Source organism: Chelonia mydas, chromosome 14, assembly GCF_015237465.2.
Source record: "Chelonia mydas isolate rCheMyd1 chromosome 14, rCheMyd1.pri.v2, whole genome shotgun sequence".
Taxonomy (NCBI): domain Eukaryota; kingdom Metazoa; phylum Chordata; order Testudines; family Cheloniidae; genus Chelonia; species Chelonia mydas.
In genome coordinates, this window is record NC_051254.2 from 22,146,404 (window position 1) to 22,166,893 (window position 20,490).

Genomic DNA, 20,490 nt, shown 5'->3' on the forward strand with positions numbered 1-20,490 from the left:
CTGGGAGGGACGTGATAGATGGCCACAGCCTTCAAGTGAGGCACAAGCCTAGGTAAGAGCCTGTCAAAGGAACAGATGGTCTCAGCTCCCACCTCCCAGCACCAGCCACAGCCGTTCCTCCTCGCAGCTGCCTTGCCCACCTGAGGGCTATTTCTGACCAGCACTGCCCTGGGATGAAAGAGAGGGGAAACCTGGCACCAATCCCTGGGCCGTGCCCTGCTGCAGCGAGAGCTGGGAGGGCTCAGACCCCTGGAGGCCAGGCTGCTGAAGGAGCTGCCCAACTGGGCCAAACTGCAAAGGGAAGGGGACAAACAGGTGTGACTGGGAAGTGCCCCCAGCTGCTGCCAGAGCAAAGAACCACCCACAGCTCCCGCCTGCCACCAACTGGCAGGGGCACCGAGCCCTCTCCAGCGTGCTGGGGATGTCATGGCCGGCTGGCAGGTTCCGCGTGTCTGAGGCCCACACAGGAGAAGAGCAGACCCCCAGGGAGAGGGGCCGTGGCAGGGCCGGGTGCTGCTGATGCCTGCCCACTTACTGCCCACCCCCCGCAGCTCAGCCGGGGGCAGGCTGTGGTGGCGGCTCCGCACTCTGGTCCAACGTCCCGGCCTGGGGAGGGGCCCTATCAGGACTGCTCCCGAGTCATCAGCCCCGGGGGGCATCTCCCCACCACAGACCGGCCACACTGCCAGGGGGACATGTCCTGCTCTTGTACTGCAGGGAGCAGACCGGACTCCAGGCTGCCTCATGCTGGCTGAGAACCTGGGGAGAGGAACAGGCCTCCTTCCCCACAGCCTTGGCTTGGGCAGAGCCCAGCTTCTCCTGCCTCCCCATGCTATTCGCCTGTTGTTACTCCTCGGACAGGCCCAGTAAGCCTGCCAGAGAGGGACCTCAGGAGAACTGGGTTCTAATTCCTAGCTCTGCCTCGGGCGACCTTGGGCACGTCCCCTGGGCCTCAGTTCCCTGTCTGTGAAACGGGGCTCTGATACCCTCCTCCCCCCCCCACCCGCCCCACCTCACAGTGGGGAGGAGGGGCTCTATAAATGCACATGAGGTGCCCAGATAGCACAGTGAGGGGCCTCTGGAAAAGGCTATCAGGAAAGATGAAGCCCTGCAGCTATCCTGGACCCATGACCTGGTGCTTTCTGCTGCACAGGGCTGAGCTCCCTAACAAGGGAAGGACCCGATTGCTCATCGTGTCTCGGACCTCACCAGCGCTCCGCTTGAAGAGAATCAGCTCAGCAGTTAATGCTGCGTGACATGAAAGGATGCAAAGCCATGTCCCCCCGGCCGCCTTGTTCACCGGCCCCAGGCTGTGTCATCCTTGGCCGGAGAAGGAGCTCTGGTATTTTTACACTCCTCGGCGTTAGCTCCAGGAGAGCGATTTCCCTTCTCAGCCCAGGCCTGGTGCCAGAGGCGCCGTGCCCTGATGCAACTGCACATGTGCCTTATACGGTTCTGAAACACGCTTGGCACTTTCCTGGGGAACCTGAAAACACTGCTCCCCAGGGGGCTGCCGGGGAAGGAAGAATTAGACCAACAAGCTCCATTAGGCTAGATCTATTATTGATGGGGCTGCTGCAGGAATTGCTTTGTTCAGGCCTTTGCCTGAGGCAAGTACTCAGGGAACATTCTCTAGGACGGCAACTTCCACTTGTGTTAGGTGCCTTCTGCTTGGACTCAGGCTCAGCCCAGGCCGGAGGTGGGGACCTCAAAGCACGCTGCCTGGGGTACGGGAACCTCCCATGCCTGGGGATGGAGCCTGGAGAAGCAATCAGGAGTCTGGTTGCCACCTGTTCCCTGGAAATCTGGAAAACTGAACACATTCCCTGTGGAGATTTTACAAGTGTCCTGCTTGTGGGCAGCACTGCGAGCTGCTCCTTTCTTGCCGAGTTTTGGATCATGTGTTTCCAGGCTCACGCAGGACATGCAGAGGGGCAGTGAAAGTGAAACAGAATTGGGGCGGGGGGTGTTTTCTGAACTTCAAACAATCAAATTTCATTTGGTGCCACGGTTGGGTTGGTTCTTACTTCATCAGCCCCAGGATGCCCACGGCCCGCTCCAAGCGGCAGCGCGGCTCATTCCGGCACCAAGCAGCTGCATTAGCCCTGGTGGCAGCTAATCAGAACGCGGGTGGCGTCTGCATGAGGAGACATTCCACACACCCTGCCCAGATGCCATGTGTACTTAAGCTAACGTTTACTGAACACCAGCTGGCCTCTAATTAAGTCACCATTAAGGGGAGTCCTGGGGTCCGATTACCAGCACAAGCCTTGCCAATGAGCATGATACTAGGACATCGTACGTGACGCTTTCCTTTGAAACGCCCATTATCGTTAGCTGGAGGGGTGAAGCTGGGTCAGGAACAGCGTGATGGGCAGTAGCCTCCGCCCCCAGGATTCCCCTGAAGCTGGTGCTGTGCTGGAGGGATACTGCTTTACCTCTGGGCACCATGAAGTTAGCTCTGTGGCAGGTGGCCCCAGGATTTCTCTGCAGCTCTCAGGGATTCTAAGCCACACAGCTCTGCATCCCAAACCCTCCTCCAGACAGCAAGCAAGGAGCCCTCTGCCTGAAGTCATGAGCTAGGGGAGCCAGGTCTCAGAATCGTCTCTCCCTGCCTTCCTAGAGCTGTCTCTGTGCATCCCATAGACAGAGGCTCCCCCGAAGTCTGCCACACTGCAGGTTGCACCCCAGCCCTGTGGCCCGTCCTAACTGAGGAAGGGCAAATCCTGCAAGGGCCGAGCCGACCATCCACCCGCAGGTCGAGCTGAACCTCTCTCTGGGTTTGAAAACGTTCGCTTCACTTTTCGCTCGGTCTCACTTTCACGGCTCCCTCTGCACTTCCTGGAGCCGAGGGGCCTAAGCACCAGCCAAGCCGGACACCACCTGGAAATCCCACAAGGAAGCCAGCTGCAGAGCAACGAGGGCTGGATACTTCCGAGGGGGTCAGAGAAGTCTCCAAAGCCCAGAACTCTCTGAGACTCCCTCTGGAACCATCACCAAGACTTGTCAGTCTGGCCTTCTGAAGAGCTGCTGTTAGGGAACGTTAGGGGCCCAGTTCTCTCCTCAGCCCACCCCCAGTGCAGCGCCTTCCCTGCCAGCAGAGCTGCATGGGCATAACTGAGGCCAGAATTTAAGCCAGAGCCTTTTGGTGTTTCCTTAGTCCCCGAGTGGACGGATGCGGCTCTGAGCAAACTAGCGGGTCCAGGTGCATTGACACCCAGGGGGGCAGCACCTCTCAGAGCAGCATTAAGCAGGCTGCTGCCTCTACAGCTCCGTAGGCAATCTGGGCACGCCGCTTGGTCACTCCGGTTCTTCTCCCTGCCCCCGCGCACTCCGGCCTGGCTGGGCACCTCCACCCGGGAGAGGCAGGTTCACCGGGCTGGCCAGAAAACTACTCGCCCATTTCGCAAACCATTTTGAGGTTTCGAACCGTGTTTGCACCTGGAATGACAGCACCCTTTGGAGCCAGGGTCTATGACTCCCAGGGGAGGGCTAACGATACTTGCCCCTCCCACACAGGGCGGGATTTGGATGCGTTTACTCCCATTGACTAGCACCCTGCTCCCCAGATAATCCCCTGGGGCTTAGTGGGTGCTATTGCAGGAATAGGGTGCTGCTTAGTGGGCCCCATTGCACCAGCAGGGTGCTGGCCAGGGTGGGTAAGGACAGCAGCCCCTGGCACTGGCTGTGTGGGAGACCGTGCGGGAGACCGTGCTAGGGAAGTGCAAAGAGTTATTAGAGGAAGCGTTGGAGGACTCGGATGAAGGGAGGGTGGGTGCATGGCTCACACTGGGTCCTAGAACTCTCATCTGCAAACCTGGGGGATGGGCAGACCTGCACACCTGCAGCTGGTGCTGAGGGTGGTCCGGTCTCCCGCCCTGCAAGAGAAATGCAACCCACCTGCATCCTGACGGCTGCACTAGGGGCTGTGCATCAGGCTGTCCCGGGGACGATTCACTGGCATAGCCTCCTCTTTCTGAATGAGCTCAATGCAGGGCCTGTGAAAGGGGCCAGACACAGAATCCTGCCAGGCCCCCAGGACCCAATGACCAGAGAGGTCTTCTGCATCTCGGACGTCCGTGAGGCTGACGTCCTCTGGCTGTGCCTGCAGCAGGCACACAGCTCAGGTGGTGACAGAGCCTGTTCCCCGACCCTCATGGCTCCTTAGCCCTGCCCTCTGGCGAGGGAGATGGTCCCTAAGCTCCTGGCCATTCAGCTGGCAACTCTGCAGCGCCGGGGGCGGGGAAATGGCAGCATTAGGAGTTGGGTGTTTGTCCACGAGGACAAGCAAGCTGTGAACAGGCCGCGGCACTGCATCGCACAGGCTCAGCCGGTTGTGCCCCCGGCACTGAGTGCACCCTAAATCAAAGCACAGAGAGTGGGCAGCGCAGCGCTTTAAAGATCAGGGTGAAATCATTGGGTATGTGGCAGGTCAGGGCCCCATTGCGCTGGGCGCTGCACACGCAGGACGGGGGGCCTTGCCCCCCCCAGAATTAAGCATTGTTATCCCCAGAAAGCATCGTTATCCCCAGAAAATTGAGTGACTGCCCCAAGGCGCCTGTGACTGAGCTAGAACTGACCTCAGAACTCCTGCGTCCCAGCCCAGAGCTGTAGCCGCACCTTCCTCCCTGTGTTTCACACATTGTGAGATACCCTCATGGGCAGCCGGTCTGGCTGTGTCAGGAGAGATTCTGTTCCACGCACGTTCAGTCTAAAATGCCCCGTGCCTTTAAACAGGGGCCATCTGTTGCTAATAGGCCATCAGACAAGGTACCCTGACATTCCCTCAGCTCAGTGGTTTGGGCTCAGCCTGCGTAATTGTTTCCTGGGTACACCCAGAAGCTGGGACAGATGCATATTGGGAGGGGCAGGGGGAGCTGTCTCCAGGGATTCAGTCCCAGGGAGAATGGAGTAAATCCCACGTCAATTTCTGCTCATTAAAGCTGCAGAGCTACAGTCAGTCAACCTCCCGCCAAGGCTCAGAAGAGCCTCACAAAGCTTTTACCATGTGCACGTTCCCACCTGCCTGCAAGGAATGAACCCGAACGCAGTCTGGTACCTGAGAGCCGGGACGAGCTGCCTCTGGTGAAGGGCATCGGGGCCTGGAAGGCATAGATGCTGTCGCCCTCCGCGATGGCGTTCAGATCCTCCTCGTCGTGGAAGGAGCGCTGGAACCCGCTGGGGGACAGTTCCACCAGGATCACCTGCAGCGCAGGGGAATGGTCAGCGACCCGTCTCCCTCCCATACAGGAGTTGAGGAGAAACCCGCCCTGTGGCCACGGTCTGTCCTGCATCTGGAGAGCCTTGAGCTTGCAGAACCACTAAGGGGTCTCAGGGCTGCCAGGGGCCTCCACACAGCAGCTCAATGCAGTGAACGTGGATGTGCCCACAGGGGGGTCTCCGGAGCTAAGGCATGAGCTGCTACAGCTGGGAGCCAGGCTGACAGGGTTGTAACACACCCATACCACCTGTGAAACACACTCACCAGGGGGTTCCATTCACACCCTGCCGCCTGGTGCAGCGATGCCACCTGGCGTTTGTGGCACAACGCAGTGAGTCCCTGCACCAGGGTGGCTGAGACAAAGGGGGGGCCCCTTCCTTGCCATGTGAGCCCTGCCTGGCCGGAGCGGGCACCCCCAATGCCGCCAGGAGTGCACTCGGCAGGGGGCATAGCTGGCCACCTGGCTGCTCCAGGCTTGGGACAGTGGGAGGGAGGGTCTGGCCCCGACTCACCTGATCGGGGGTGATTTTGCCTTCTTCTGCCACCATTGCCCTGAGGGTCGCCACGGTGCTGAAGAGGGGCACCGCTAAGCCTATCCGCAGGAACCGCTGGCTCTTGGACTGGAAGACTAAGGTGACATTCAAGGGCCTGAAAAACAGAGGAGCAGATGGGCAGCAGAAGGGCCAATAAGCAGCTAATGGGGGGCCTTCCCCTTGGACTGTCTGTGCCCCAGGGAACCCGAGCTCTTGTTCTGGCTGCGAATTAGGATGCGTCGTGTGTTCCCAACCCCGTGCAGGCAGTGATGAGTGCAGACAGCTGAGCGCCAACCTGGGAACACACCTCAGCACCGAGTCCCACTGTAAGGGCCACAAACACATGGGGCTTGGCTTTGCCCTCCACTGAGCACCTGCCCCCTGCTGCCGGAGCCTGCACTGGGGCAGAATTACCCCATAACGTTTAACATCATGGTCTGGTGGTCTGGCCCCTTTAAGGAGCGGTGGGGCTTTTCTATGACACGGCCCCTTTAAGGAAACAGGAGTTTAAGGGTGCAGCAGACACGCTGGGGACGGGATACACCCCGCTTTGGAGAGGAGGTGCTGCGAAGGAGAGCCGGAACCCAGCGCTGGTGGGCTGGCGAAGCAGGCTTGACCCATTGCACAGCCCCAGGCATGAGGGCTGAGGAATCCCTTAACCCAGGGGCAGGGTTTGGACCTGTGGGCTTTATTAAGGCTTAATAACTCGGGCCCAGGTAGGGGGATACTGTGGTAGGACCGCTGCGCTGCTGTGGACACGGGACCTGGGAGCAGCCAAAGGAAGGCGAGGGCGGCGTGGCCCTGTGGGCACGCCGTGTCGTGAGGGGACTGCTCCAGGACAGCATCCAATACACTTTTCCCACATCACAAGCATTTCCCATTGCTCTACCGCAGCGTCGGAGCTGCACACAGGGGAGCAGCTGACTAGGAATTCTGGCAAGCGAAGGGCTACGGGAGGCACCCTATCGTGTAGGTCTGTTTAGGGTGTGGTTTATTACAACCCAGGGGTAGCTCCCAAAGCTTGGGCCTTGCTCATGCTCTGGCTGTGGATGGCAAAGGCCTCCCATCAGGGCAGCCAGCGCTCGATAGCCCTGCTGCATCCACAGCTACAGAGCATCATGGGATAGCGCCGGCCCTTTCATGTTAAAGCCAGAACAAAGGTAGAACACAGAAATGTGGGGCTGGCAGGGACCTTGGGAGGTCACCTCGCACATCTCCCTGTGCTGAGACGGGGCCAAATAACCCCAGGCCATCCCTGACAGGGGTTTGTCCGACCTGCTCTTGAAAAGCTCCAATGAGTGGGATTCCACAACCTCCCTTGGGCGCCTGTTCCAGAACTTAACTGCCCTTAGAGTTAGAAAGTTTTCCCTAATATGTAACCTAATTCTCCCTTGCTGCAGATTAAGCCCATTACTGGTTGTCCTCCCGTCAGCGGGCACGGAGAACAATGGGGCCCTGCTCTTTTCAGAACAGCCCCCTTGGCATATTTGAAGACTCGTCTCAGGTCCCCGCTCAGTTTCCTTTTCTCCAGACCAAACTTGCCCCGTTGTTTTAACCTTTCTCACAGGTCAGGTTTTCAAAATGTTGTGTTGCACCACAGCCCCTCAGGCCAGGGTGGACATGCTGCGGAGGCCCCTCTGCATGGGGGTGACTGTTGCCCGGAGTGAGGGGCCGGGTCCTGGTGGGGGTCTGTGCAGGGCATTCACATGGCAGTGGGTGCTCCAGAGAAGGAAGCTTGGGAGGAGACGTCGGCCTGTGGGGCATTTCCCTTTGCGTGTGGCTAGAAAAAGCCTTGTCACTGGGTGAGGGCTCTGTCCTTAGGTGGGAGACCCGTGGCCTAGGGAGGCTGGCAAATGGCTCCTGGAGCTGGGCTGAGACAGCAAGACGCATTTCACTGGGATGCTGAGCTGGGTTTGAACCCAAATTTTCAAAGGGGAAATGCCAATGCAGTCACACACTGTCTCTCCTGCGCTCCTACCCCTCCCCCAACTCAGCACCCCCAGACTGTCCAGCCCCAATTCCCCCACACCCTGCACTTCCTGAGCGCCCCATTGCAACACCCAACTTCACCTCTCCCCCCCGCCAAGCTCACCCCTCAGCTACCCAGCCCCAGGGTCACCTCCAACCCCAAAGGTCACCTGATCCTTCCGCCCCTTGTCCCGGGCAAGCTCCTCACCCTCTGCCTCCCCCGCCCAAGCCCCAGGCCCTGTCCTTTGCTAAGGGAGATGTGGAGGTGGGTGCCCGGACGCCCCCTCAGCGCTCCAGGAGCTGACACGGGTAGGAGTCCTACCCCATGGCTCTTGGTGCTGTTCCCTTTGCTCTGCCGCCCAGCAGAGAGAGACGCGTGAACTACAGAGGCCAGCCGAGGGCACTGCTCTGTTCACGCACTGCTCGCCCCGGGTCAGTGTCTGCCCTCGACCTGCTCCCAGCAGGCTCTGATCTTCAGCGCAGCAAGAGCTGCGGGCCGGGGCAGCCATCCCTCATCGGGAGAATCCCAGCCCCCGAACCTCTTGGTGTCGTTTCCCAGCTCTCCGCGGTGCCTCCCCACACAGCCGTGCTGCACTGCAGCCTCGGGAGTGAGACAACGCGACCTTAGACCTGCTCTGCAAGGCACTCGGCGCAGTGCCTGTCAGTAAGAGAGAAATGCACTCGGAGTCCATGCAGGCAGCCCCACCTCCTCTGCTCCCCCGGGGGATGTCTGCACTGCACCGGGTGGGAGCCCCTGCGTTGGCCCAGCCCGGAGGTGAGGAGCAGCCCCACTGCAACGCCCTGCCCCAGTTACTGTGCCCTGACCGCACCGCGCTCACCCGTGTGTGTCGCTAGGACTTCTGGGGGCACGTGCCCTGATCCGTTGGGCTGCAGCGAGCGGAGCCGCTCTCTGCGTCTTTCCCAGGGGATTGTGGGAGAACCTGCCTGTCCTGGCCCCCCTGGGGAATGGCAGCAACTGCATTTGAGGGATTTACCCTGGGTCCTCACTGCAAAGTGGGGAGGGGGTTCCCAGCTCCAGTGAAAGCAGCATGTGGGATCCCACCCACCCCCAGCCGGGACAGCTAGCCCGGGTTGGAAGCATTTCTACACTGGAGTGAGAGGCGGTGGTGTGTGGGCAGAGGGAGCTTAGGGGCAACACCCGGGCTAACTCCATAGTGAAGACAGACCTTTCATGGCAGCTGCTCTGTTAACACCTCCCGAGCTTCTGGCGGCTGAGCCAGGACAGCACCAGCCTGATGCTTCACAACACATGCACCAACATACGGGCCCTGCCTGAGGCCAAAGCCAGCCAGACCAGGACTCGCCCAGAACCCCCTAGGCAGGAGCCCTCAGCTGCCAAGCTCCACCCCGGGGACGGCCAGCCAAAGCACCCCCATGTCTCCCCCAGCTTGGCCCGCTCCCGAGGGAATGAAGAAGCCAGATCAGCTCTTCACCGCAGGCTGGTGCCAGGCACGGAGCGGGTTCAGTGCCCAGGAGGAGGTCACACTCAGAGCCCTCGCCGGCTCTTACCACACACCTTCTCCCAGCCTGCCTTTCATGCATTTCCCAGCTCTCCCAGTCCCCGGGCGCAGCCCAGCCTCGCAGGCAGGTGAGCTGCTTCTCTCCAGCGCATCCCCTAATTGCAGCACTGACATTTCATTTAGCCGGGGCAGGCTGACCATAAGGATGTGACGCAGCAGGGAGGGGGGAGTGTTGACCTGGGAATGTGCCCTGGGGATGGGAGACCTGAGAGCCTGTAACCTGAGCTATAAGGGGAAGGGGGAGGTAACTCCTCTGCCCAGGAATGTGAACAGAGGCTGCAGAAGGGAGCCTGCTGGGGGGGTTTAGTTTTCAGTTTGGGGCTGGGTGGAGGAATGCAGGGAACCCCAGGGCTGGGGTCTAAGCTCCCTGCTCCCCCTGAAGGACTTGACTGAGGGGTCCTGGTTGTATCCACAACCTCTGTTTTGGACTGTGTTCCTGTTGTCGAATAAACCTTCTGTTTTACTGGCTGACTGAGAGTCTCAGTGAATCCCAGGAAGAGGGGTGCAGGGCCTGGACTCCCCCATACTCCGTGACAACTGGTGGCAGCGGTGGAATGTGCTGCACCCCGTGAACGGCGCTTCCTGCAGTAAGTGACTGGGGAACAGTAAAACGAAGGGGGATTGATAGGGACCAGGCATGCTGAAGATTCAGAGAGAGACGGTTTCAGGGGGCGGTTAACCCCTGGGAGTGTGTGACCAGAGAGAAGGACTTTTGCAGTAACAGGGTCCCCGGGGGGATTGCAGCGAGCAGTCCCAGGGGCGGAGGAGTCTGCAGCTCGACCCTGGCAAAGAGGTGGTGACCTCAAGAAGGACTGGCACACTAGGGGTTTTTCTTGGAAACCGTAGAAAGCTGCCCTGCCTGCGAGTGGCCAACAGGGAGATGTACGCTAAACGCCTTAAGAGCAACCTGGTGGAGCTGTGCAGGCAGAGGGGGCTGCGCATTGGGAGGTCTACCAAGGAACAGCTGATTGCCCAGTTGGAGGAAAGGGATCACTTGGATGACCCGATCCCTGTCCCTGAGGGAAGCCGGTGGATGCAGCGTGGGCCCTGGGGCCTGACCGGGCTGGGAGGGGTCACACTGCTGTCGAGGACATCCCGAGACCCTTCCTACCTATGCCTAGGGGAGGGATTGGGGGAAGCCCAGCGAATACCGAGGGCACCCTGACCCCGGTAGCCAGCAGGGGATCCTCCCAGCGGAGTTCCCCATCCTTGGAGTGGATGCGGCTGGAATGGGAGAGGGAGATGAAAATGAGGGAGCTGGAGGATCATGAAAAACAACGTAAGCATGAGCAGGAGGAGAAGGAGCGGGAACGTCAGGAGAAGGAGAGGCAACGTAAGCATGAGCAGGAGGAGGAGGAGAGGGAACGTCAGGAGAAGGAGAGGCAACGTAAGCATGAGCAGGAGGAGAAGGAGAAGGAGAGGGAACGTCAGGAGAAGGAGAAACAAAGACAGCATGAACTGGAGCTGGCCAGGCTGAGGAGCAGTGGGGCCCCGGCTGCGGTGAGTGAGGGAGGACCCAAGACTGCAAGGAGCTTTGATAAGTGCTTCCTGGCCCAGCGGAAGGAGGGGGAGAACATAGATAGCTTCCTGACGGCCTTTGGGAATGCCTGTGAGATGCACAGGGTTGACCCTGCAGACAGGCTCCAGTTTCTCACCCCCTTACTGGACCCCAAAGCCGTGGAGGTGTACAGCCGAATGACAGGGGCGGAGGCAGGGGACTACGAACTGTTCAAACAGACCCTGCTCCGTGAGTTTGGGCTGACCCCCGAGATGTACCGGAGAAGGTTCTGGAGTCAGCGTAAAACGCCTGAGGTCACATACCTACAACTGGTCAACCGAATGCAGGGGTATGCCCGCAAGTGGACAGCTGGGGCCCAAGCTAAAGAGGACCTGCTTGACCTAATCGTACTGGAGCAACTGTATGAACAGTGCCCTTCCGACCTGAGGCTGTGGTTGGTGGACAAAAAACTAAACCCCCCCAGCAGGCTCCCTTCTGCAGCCTCTGATCACATTCCTGGGCAGAGGCGTCACCTCCCCCTCCTGGCTCAGGTGACAGGCTCTCAGGTCTCCCATCCCCAGGGCACATTCCCAGGTCAACACTCCCCCCTCCCTGCTGCGTCACATCGTCACACCATAGCACGGCTATGCAGAGGCACTCGTGGCATTTGCCTGGCGAGAGTGAAATAGAGCGTCCCCTCCCGCTCTGCCCCGGGAGACACGTCCGTGCCCTCTGCTGTCTGTCTGCGCCGTGCTGCCGCTGCATTGTTCCTTACCCTTTCAGCTGAATGAGCAGGTTTATCGTCCGGGGGCTGACAGCACCAGTGCCAGCCCCCGGGACAGCCCTCAGTGGGCAGAGCCTTCGCTGTGCGGCGGGAGATAACACTCGAGGCAGCGCTCAGCATGGCAGACAGGCAGCTCTCTGTCAATACAGCCACGGTCTCCATTGGTTGTCCCCGCCCCCTCCACAAGCTCAGCGCCAAACTGGTCAAAACGCAGCCAGCTGCCAGGGGCCGAACTCAAGGGGGGGCTTCGCTGGCAGAGACGCAGGCACCAGGAACGCACAGAGCCCATGAGCTGCCAGCTGCACTGGGTCCCCGGTGCGATCCAAGGCGTGCACATCCAGCTTGCAGGCCCCCACTACCAAAGCCCGAGAGCACCTCACGGTCTTCACCCGCCCCACAGCGTTGCAGCCCTGTTATCCCCATTGTACAGCTGGGGGAAAGGAGGCACCAAGAGAGCAGGTGACTTGCTCCAGGACACACAAGAAGGTCTATTACTGAGCAGAGATTTGCACCCAGGTCTCCCAAATCCCTGGCTAACGCTCTAACCACTAGCCTATCCTCCTTCTCCCACTGACCTCCCAAGCCTGTCCCGGGACACTGGCCGCCTATGCCCCTGTGCTCTGCTCCTGCTCCGAGAGCAGCCTTTCAGTTCCCTGCTCCGAATGGCGGGGGGCTGGGAGTCCTCAGGGGAGCCCACTCCCCAGAGCTGACAGGTCCCGTATCCCTTAAGCCAGGCAGTATCCCAGGGTTGCCAGTGGTGACCAGGGAGTGCACCAGGCAGCAGGGGCTGCCCATTTTGATACCCAAGCTGATCCCCTGAATAGAGCTAGGTGAGCAGGGTAGAGGGGAGCACAAAGATGGTCTCAGTTCTGTAACACGGTCTCACCTCTCTATCTATCCACACAAACAGCCGTCTGCCTGTCCATCTATCCCCAGAAACATCTAGCTAGTTATCCAGCCCAATACACCCCCTCCCCATCTATCCATCCCAATACACCTCCTTCCAGATCTATCTATCCCAAAACACCCCCTCCCCATCTATCCATCGTGATACACCTCCCTCCAGATCTATCCATCCTAATACCCCCATCCCCCTCTATCCAATCCAAAACACCCCCTCCCCATCTATCCATCCCAATACACCTCCCTCCCATTCTATCCAGGCCAATACACCCCCTCCCCAGCTATCCAGCCCAATACACCTCCCTCCAGATCTATGCAGCCCAATACACCCCCTCCACATCTATCCATCCCAACACACCCCCTCCCCATCTATCCATCACGATACACTCCCTCCCCCTCTATCCATCCCAACACACACACCCCTCCCGATCTATCTATTTATCTACCTACACCCCACCTACCTGTCTATCCCAGGACACACTCTCCCCATCCATCCATCTATCTATATCGGCAAAGTGTTCAGACCACCCCGCACGGTGGGAACTCCCCCTCCCTGTGTTCAGTGCTGGGCTGAGAGGTCGCCAGCGACAGCCCCTGAGTTCCCGTCCCGGAACGCACAGAGAGACACGGGATGTTGTAGTCCGCAGGAACAAATCCTTTTAGCTTTTGGATCAGACCCTCCGGTGGGATTCCCCCACCCCTCCTCTGAAATGTCAAACCTCAGGACTCATAGCCAATGAGCAATATTTAGTGAGCCAAGGAAATGAATCACTTAGCACAGCGACGCTGCTGGGCAATGAGGGATGAGGCTGGGCCCTGTACATTCCACCACAGGGGTTTATAAAGTATTTAAATCTGTCAGTGAAGCCCCTAGCGAAACAATGATAGTATCAATTTGCAGAAGCCAAGCTGTGCAGCAGAGCATGGGAGAGTTACTGCCCAAAGGAACAGTACCAGAGCAAGCAAACAGTGCTGTGACGTTATTGATTTGAACTGGGACCGTATAGAACATGGTTGCAACCAAGGTCCTGTAGTGGCACAAATCTTATATAAAGGGGGTCAAATGAGGTGTCTAAGACAAGGTTACGGTTTGCTGGTTATGATTATGCTGTCTATATGTGTGTATCATTTTTATAGTTGAAGTTATGAATATTGGCTCTATACTGTCTGTATTCAAACTTATGCTATGCTTCTGGGTGACACCCCAGACAAGTTGGTGTCAGCTCTGCCTAGCCTGCTTGATGGCCCCTTAAGGACCATCAGCTATACAACTGACCCACTGAGAGAAGGCAGACATGCCTTGTGACTCAGCAAGGTGTGCAGGGACATGCCTATGGACAGAGCTCTGAGGTTTTTCCAGACCGTGTGATGGACAGCTTGTCTTTGGGACCAAGAAAGAAAGACCACACGGCAAGAGAATATAAAAAGCTGCTGCAGCTCCTCCATCTTGTCTTCAATCCTGCTTCTTACCTCTGGAGGGACTTTGCTACACTGAAGCTTTGAACCAAGGACTGAAAGACCCGTCCCAGCTGCGGATGTACTCCAGAGACTTGATTTGAACCTGCAGTTTATTCCATCCCTGCTGCAAGCCTGAACCAAGAACTTTGCCATTACTGTATGTAACTGATTCCAGTTAACCAATTCTAGCTCTCATCTGTATCTTTTCCTTTTATGAATAAACCTGTAGATTTAGATTCTAAAGGATTGGCAACAGCGTGATTTGTGGGTAAGATCTGATTTGTATATTGACTTGGGTCTGGCGCTTGGTCCTTTGGGATCGAGAGAACCTTTTTTCTTTTACTGGGGTATTGGTTTTCATAACCATTTGTCCCCATAATGAGTGGCACTGGTGGGGATACTGGGAAACTGGGGTGTCTCAGGGAATTGCTTGTGTGACTTGTGGTTAGCCAGTGGGGTGAGACCAAAGTCTTCTCTGTCTGGCTGGTCTGGTTTGCCTTGGTGTGCACGGAAACCCCAGCCTTGGGCTGTAACTGCCCTGCTTGAAGCAAGTTGCCCTGAATTGGCACTCTCAGTTGGGTCCCGCCAGAACCAGCCTCGTTACAAGTGTGTAAAAGACTGGGCGACTGTGGGTCTTAAAGGAACCCCAGACTAAGCAGCCAGGGGCTTAGCCTGTGCAGTGCCGTGCCCCAGTGCCCAGCAGGAGGAGCTGACCGACTCCCTCCCCAGAAACAGCCGGTTTAAGCCGCTGGTGGCAGCAAGGTTGGGATGAGTCCGCGAACATTACAAGCACTTTCCGCACTTCATCCCCCATCCTGCGCGCGCGCACACACAGCCCTGCTGCCTGCGTACGCACACCCACTGCACACCCACACGTCTCTGCCTGCGCATGCGTGCGCACACACACACACAGAGCTCTGCTGTACACTCACAACCCTACTGGCATTTACGCCTGCCTTTGGTAAGCTCATGCAAGACCCAGCTGGCATTATTCACACACTAGGTTCCTTGCCAACTGGGACTGCCCACATGTGCTGGGACTGGGCCCACTAACCCACCTGGGCCAGGACTGCCCCTGACCCCCTAAGCTCAGGGCAGCTTCACACAGCCACCACCTTCTGCAGAATTTGGATCAACCCAGCAGAGACATTTCCCCGCCCCTCCCCGTAACCTCCCAGGCCCCAGGGTGGGCTGTGCTCAGTCCGGACTGGGGAGAGGTTCCAGTTTAAGAGGCAGGGTGAACTAACGGGCCAGGACTCAGGAGACATGGTTCTGCCAGTGACCTACTGTGTGACTTCAAACAAGTCTCTGTGCCTCATTTTCCCCTCTCAGCCTCTCTGTGTCTTATCAGAGCTCTCTGGAGCACACACACTGCCTCGCTCTGGGTCTGCACAGTGCCCAGCACGAGGTTCTGATCTTGTTTGAAGCCTCCAGATGCGGCTGTGATACCAGTTCTGTTAATAAATGCTGTCCCAGGGATCCACAGCGCAAGCAATGGGAGCTTTGGGTTGCTGCAGACGGGACCTTGTTTGTGTTTCAGGGCCCTGCAATCCTTCTTTCTAAGGCTGGGAGGGCCTGTGGTAGCAGACATTAAAACGGTACCCTTAGTCCCTATTTTAAATCTTTCTTAGAGAGGTTTTAAAATGTTATTTGTTGCAATTTTCCTGTGATGCCGTGTTGCCAATTCTCTCACTAACAGGGATTTTCTTAAAGCCCCAGCTCCTGGAGTCCTGGGGAGAGAGGAGAATCTCAGCTTGGATTTAAATTTTTTTTTTAGTCCTTAGCCTTTGGAGAAAAGCTGAAACTTGGCCTGGGTGCGACCTCACGGCTCCAAAGCCAGCCAGTCACACAAACAACCCTCAGATGTATTCCTGGTTACACACACAAGCTTTTGAAGCCTCTCTCATGATTTTTGGGGGGCTGACTCATGACTTGGAGCCACCAGGGGGAGGCAAAGCTCCTAATCTCATCAGAAACCATTCTGAGCAGAGTGGGGTGATTTCCCACCGGACCCCAGTGCTGAGGGAAGAGGTGGATTCTCCCGTCTCTTGCGGTCTCCACAGGAAGGCTGGCTGCTGTTCTGGAAGAGACGCGCTGGCCCGAGGCAAGCGACTGGGCTACCTGCAGAGGTAACGGTGAAATCCTGTGGCGTGTGCTCTGCAGGGGGTCAGGCCAGGATCTAACAGCCCCTTCTGCCTTATGACGGGACCTCACAGGCTGCTCTTACCCGGGGAGGGACGGGACAAATAACCCCAGACAGCTGCTAAGTCTCCGGGCAGCGCCCTCCAGCTGCTGTACCTGTCCCGCATGGCGCTGCTGAGGGGTTAGACTGGGACAGACCTGAACCACCGCCTCCAGGCTTCTCTGCAGAGGTGGGGCCGGGCACCTGGGAGCCAGCCAAGACCTTGGCTCCGCAGCCGCACAGGCTGGTAGGAAAGCGTCTGTGGCCCCTTCTCCGCCGTGTAAAGGTAGCCGCTACTCCGCCCCTCCTCCCCCCACAGCTGGGTGGAGACTTGACTGCACAATGTGCTCACGCACACCCCCCCCCACAGGCACACACACTGGCCAGCGCAGCAGACCCAGTGCGGAGGGGAAAGTATCGTCTGCGCCTGGTACGAGGTGACTGCCCCGGGAGCAAGAGGGGAACCAAGGACCACATTACGACTCCACGCTGCCCCTTGCTCCGAGCTTACGCTCAGCTGCCTGATTCTCCTTCTGCCTCTTCCCCCAGCACCCTGTAAAGGTCCCTCAGGCAGGGCTGGAGGGCAGGTTTGTGGGTGCAGGGCAGTACTGTCCCCCTGGAGTGTACCGCACTAGCCCCAGGCTCTGCTGGCACTCAGAGGGAGCCCTGTTGTGCGGGTGTTGTGCAACCAGAGAGAGAACAGAACCTGCCAGCAGGGCGGGCTCCCAGACACACAGGGACAAGTGTTTCCTCCCGCTGTCGGTTTTTGCGACTAATTGCACGTTAACGTCGCAGCTCCAACGAGACCGGGAGGCACGTTCAGCGCAAACGCTTGCCAAACACACTTCCTGCTGCGGGAATTGTTACCAGACACGTCTCTCAGTTCAGAGCTGACGCTGCTGTTCGCGACAGCATCTATTATTGATTGCAAAGTGTGAAAACAGCTCTTTGGAAGAGTAAATCCTGTCAGGTGGACGGCCTCAGCTCTCGTCTGTAAGACCTCGGGTCTGAGAAATGATATCACAGGAGCCGGTGATCTGTGTCCTAATGAGCCAGCGTGGGGGCAGCCAATCTGTAGGAACCGGCTGCTAGTTCAGAATGCAAAGGAGGATTTGACGGGTAAGAAAACGGTTGTTTTGCTCTCACCAATCTCAATAAAAAGTCTCATTTTCTTTCCTTCCTTCCTTGGCAGGTTTGCACCTTTTCAAACACCCTGGTGGCTACTCCTTGCTTGGTGTTGCCCAAGCCGGAGAAAGAGCAGCTGAGTTTCTAGAAATACAGATGAAGGAGCTGGAACGAAAGCTGCCCTGTGAGAATAATGGGCTGACCTCCCGTAACAGAACCTCTCTATTAGAGGTTGCAGAGCCCAGTGCTGGCTAATGCAGGGGGCAGAATGGCGACTGCAGAGCTGCCTCTGCCCCCCATGGAGGGCGTTTGGTTTTAAGGGTTTATTAATTTCATGGGGGGGGTATTTTTTAGCAAATTTTGAGTTTTATGCAGCTGTCCAAAAATGGCAGGGGGGCTTTCCTTTGTATGTGCTGTACTGAGTGTCTCTTGGTAACGTTCCCTGGTGCACATTAATGTAGGACTGCTTCAAATGGCTCTGGGTTAAAGCGCACTAGGCAACCTTTAGAGCGCACCAGCAGGGTCTGCGCAGCTCCATTAATGTGCAGCCAGTTCGTGTGCTTCAGGAATCTCCCCGGCAGAATGCACCACCTGCTGCCTGTAACTACAAGTAGCCATTTCTGGTGTTCACTGGATAAACACCAAGTACTTTTTCTTTTGGTATCGGAGTGTTTTATGGGCGAACACCTACAGTCGGAAGTCCCACCCCCCTGCTGGGGCCTGGGGCGAGCGCAGCTGTTGCCATGTCCCCTTCGGGTGACAGAACGGGAGTGCAGGGCAGTGAAGGGAGGGCAGCTTTGCAAGTGTTTCCCTGGCCCAACCACAGCCGATGCACCTCAGTCCTGATTGAAAGCCAAGCTCCAGCCAAGGACCCGCCAGTCTGCCCTGCAGCTTTGCCAGCGCATGTCAGCCATCATCCTCCAATCTCCCGGTCCTGAGCTCTCCCCCGACAGCTCTGCCAGTGCCCCTCATTCCCGACCTGCAGCCCCCTGCTAGCCCAGCCCTGGGCTCATGCACACGGCTGTACCGGTGCCCCTCACTTCTGACCTGACCCGCAGGCCCTTGGTATCGCAGCCCTGGGCTCACGCACACAGCTGTACTGATGCCCCTCGCTCCCGACCTGCAGCCCCCTGCTATGCCAGCCCTGGGCTCACGCATACAGCTGTACCGGTGCCCCTCACTTCCGACCTGACCCGCAGGCCCTTGGTATCCCAGCCCTGGGCTCACGCACACAGCTGTACTGGTGCCCCTCACTCCCGACCTGCAGCCCCCTGCTATGCCAGCCCTGGGCTCACGCACACAGCTGTACCGGTGCCCCTCACTCCCGACCTGACCCGCAGGCCCTTGGTATCCCAGCGCTGGGATCCTCCCACACCGACACGCAGCCACTTGATATCCCAGCCCCGGGCTCCCCACACACACAGCTCTGCTCAACCTCCACCGGCCCTGCTGTCCCATTCTGCCAGTCCTAGGTCACCAGACTGACAAGTAGCGTGGTGCGTCTGGGCTGTGGACTGACCAATAGCAACTGCGATGGGACCCGCCCAGCTCACTGTGATTGGAACCCGGAGACAGACCCCTGACACCCCATCCATACTAGCCCCCTTCCCCCACAGCGAGCAGCCCCACCTTCGGCCAGGGGCACTGGAATAATTTGTATAGTGGGGGAGTTGAGAGCCATTGAACCCAACTGTAAACCCTGTTTATAATGGAAACCACTTCAAACCAAGGGGTGCAGCAGCACTCCCGGCACCCCTAGTTCCAGCACCTATGCCTTCTGCAGCAGGGCCCCCCGCCAGGGACAGGGACAGGCAAGCAGCACATGGCTCCCACCGCACACTGCGCTGGCTCACAGGCTAGCAGGGCCCCCTGCCGGGAAACAGGAGACAGGGCGGGGAAGAGAGGGATGGCGTGGGGATGGAAGATGTTTCCCAGGGGCCAATCCAGGTGCAAGCTCAGAGCAGAGGCTCACGTACCTGGTCTGGCGCAGGGGGATGGGTAACGAGACACACAGGAAGGGGTCAAAGGTGTTGCTCTGCTTCAGACAGTGCGGGCAGGTCAAGGAGGACCTAAAAATGAAACAAGAAACCACAGTCAAATTAAACATGGGCAGATCTGACCCAGGGTGCACCCCACCCAGGGCAAAAAGCAACCAGGGGCAGCATCCCTCTGCCCGGGTGAGGGCACAGCTCTGGTTCTGTGATTCCCGGCTGTGATTCACCTTCCAGTGCAGGACTATCATGGTGCACACTGTGTTCTCCAGCGCAGTCTGCACTGAAACCATCTAGGCAATTGGGCTTCCACCCCTTCCACATCTGTGGATCTGACCAAGAGGAAGTTTCTCCTGATAACCAGCCCACTCCCGACTTTGGTCAGTTTCATCCCCTGGTTTGTAATATCTCTCTCCCCTCCTGCTCCCATTAGCAACCATACTAGGCCCCAGCCACACTGAGGCCTGGACACAGAGCCCTGCCACGCAACGGGCTGGTTTCCTTTAATCTCTGCCACTTTTCTAACCCTCTCTTCCCAAATCCTGGTGCTGTCTCCCTGCCTGACACCGGGGAGGAGGCCGCAAAAAGCCTAGCTGGCTTGAGATGGCCACAGGTACAAACAAATCCAAGGCGCTGGGCTTTCTGTCATGCCTCTTGCAGCCTGACTCAGATCTCATGAGGCGGGCCACTATCTACACCAGCAGGATGCCAGACCGGTCACCGGGGACACTCAGCAGACTCTAGATGGCAGAGGGCAGAGTATTAGGCCATGGGGCTGAAGGAAAGCTACCAAAGGCAGAGTCCTCCCCATGGTGGGGTTCATGGCTCCTACCCTGAAAGGAACCATACAGCATTAGAGGGTCAGCAGCATTCGCTTGACTGGTAGGTTGGGAACAGCAGAAGCAGCGTCAGAAATCAGCCCGAGCGACGATCGCGTGGGAGCCTTCAGAGCTTATGCTGGCCAATTGGCTCAAGTGAACAGAGCCTCCAGAAAGAACAGGAGGACTTGTGGCACCTTAGAAACTAACCAATTTATTTGAGCATAAGCTTTCGTGAGCTATAGCTCACTGCATCGGATGCATTCAGTGTAGCTCACGAAAGCTTATGCTCAAATACATTTGTTAGTCTCTAAGGTGCCACAAGTCCTCCTTTTCTTTTTGCGAATACAGACTAACACGGCTGCTCCTCTGAAACCTGTCTAGGGCCTCCAGAGGAAGCCTCCAGGTCCACAATACAACAAGGGGGCAGAGGGAGATCCAGCTCCTTTCGCTTCTCTCCCCAGCAGG

General features: G+C 57.9%; 1 protein-coding gene across 1 annotated transcript in view; it reads right to left on the minus strand.

Moving 5' to 3' along the window:
- USP43 (ubiquitin specific peptidase 43) overlaps positions 1-20,490 on the minus strand; it is a 185,047-nt gene that overhangs the window by 57,176 nt on the left and 107,381 nt on the right. The window contains exons 4-6 of the mRNA XM_037914655.2: positions 19,190-19,282; positions 5,734-5,869; positions 5,060-5,204 (exon numbers count right to left, since the gene is read on the minus strand). Of these exons, the coding sequence (XP_037770583.1) occupies positions 5,060-5,204; positions 5,734-5,869; positions 19,190-19,282 (374 nt within the window). The remainder of the gene's footprint in view (positions 1-5,059; positions 5,205-5,733; positions 5,870-19,189; positions 19,283-20,490) is intronic.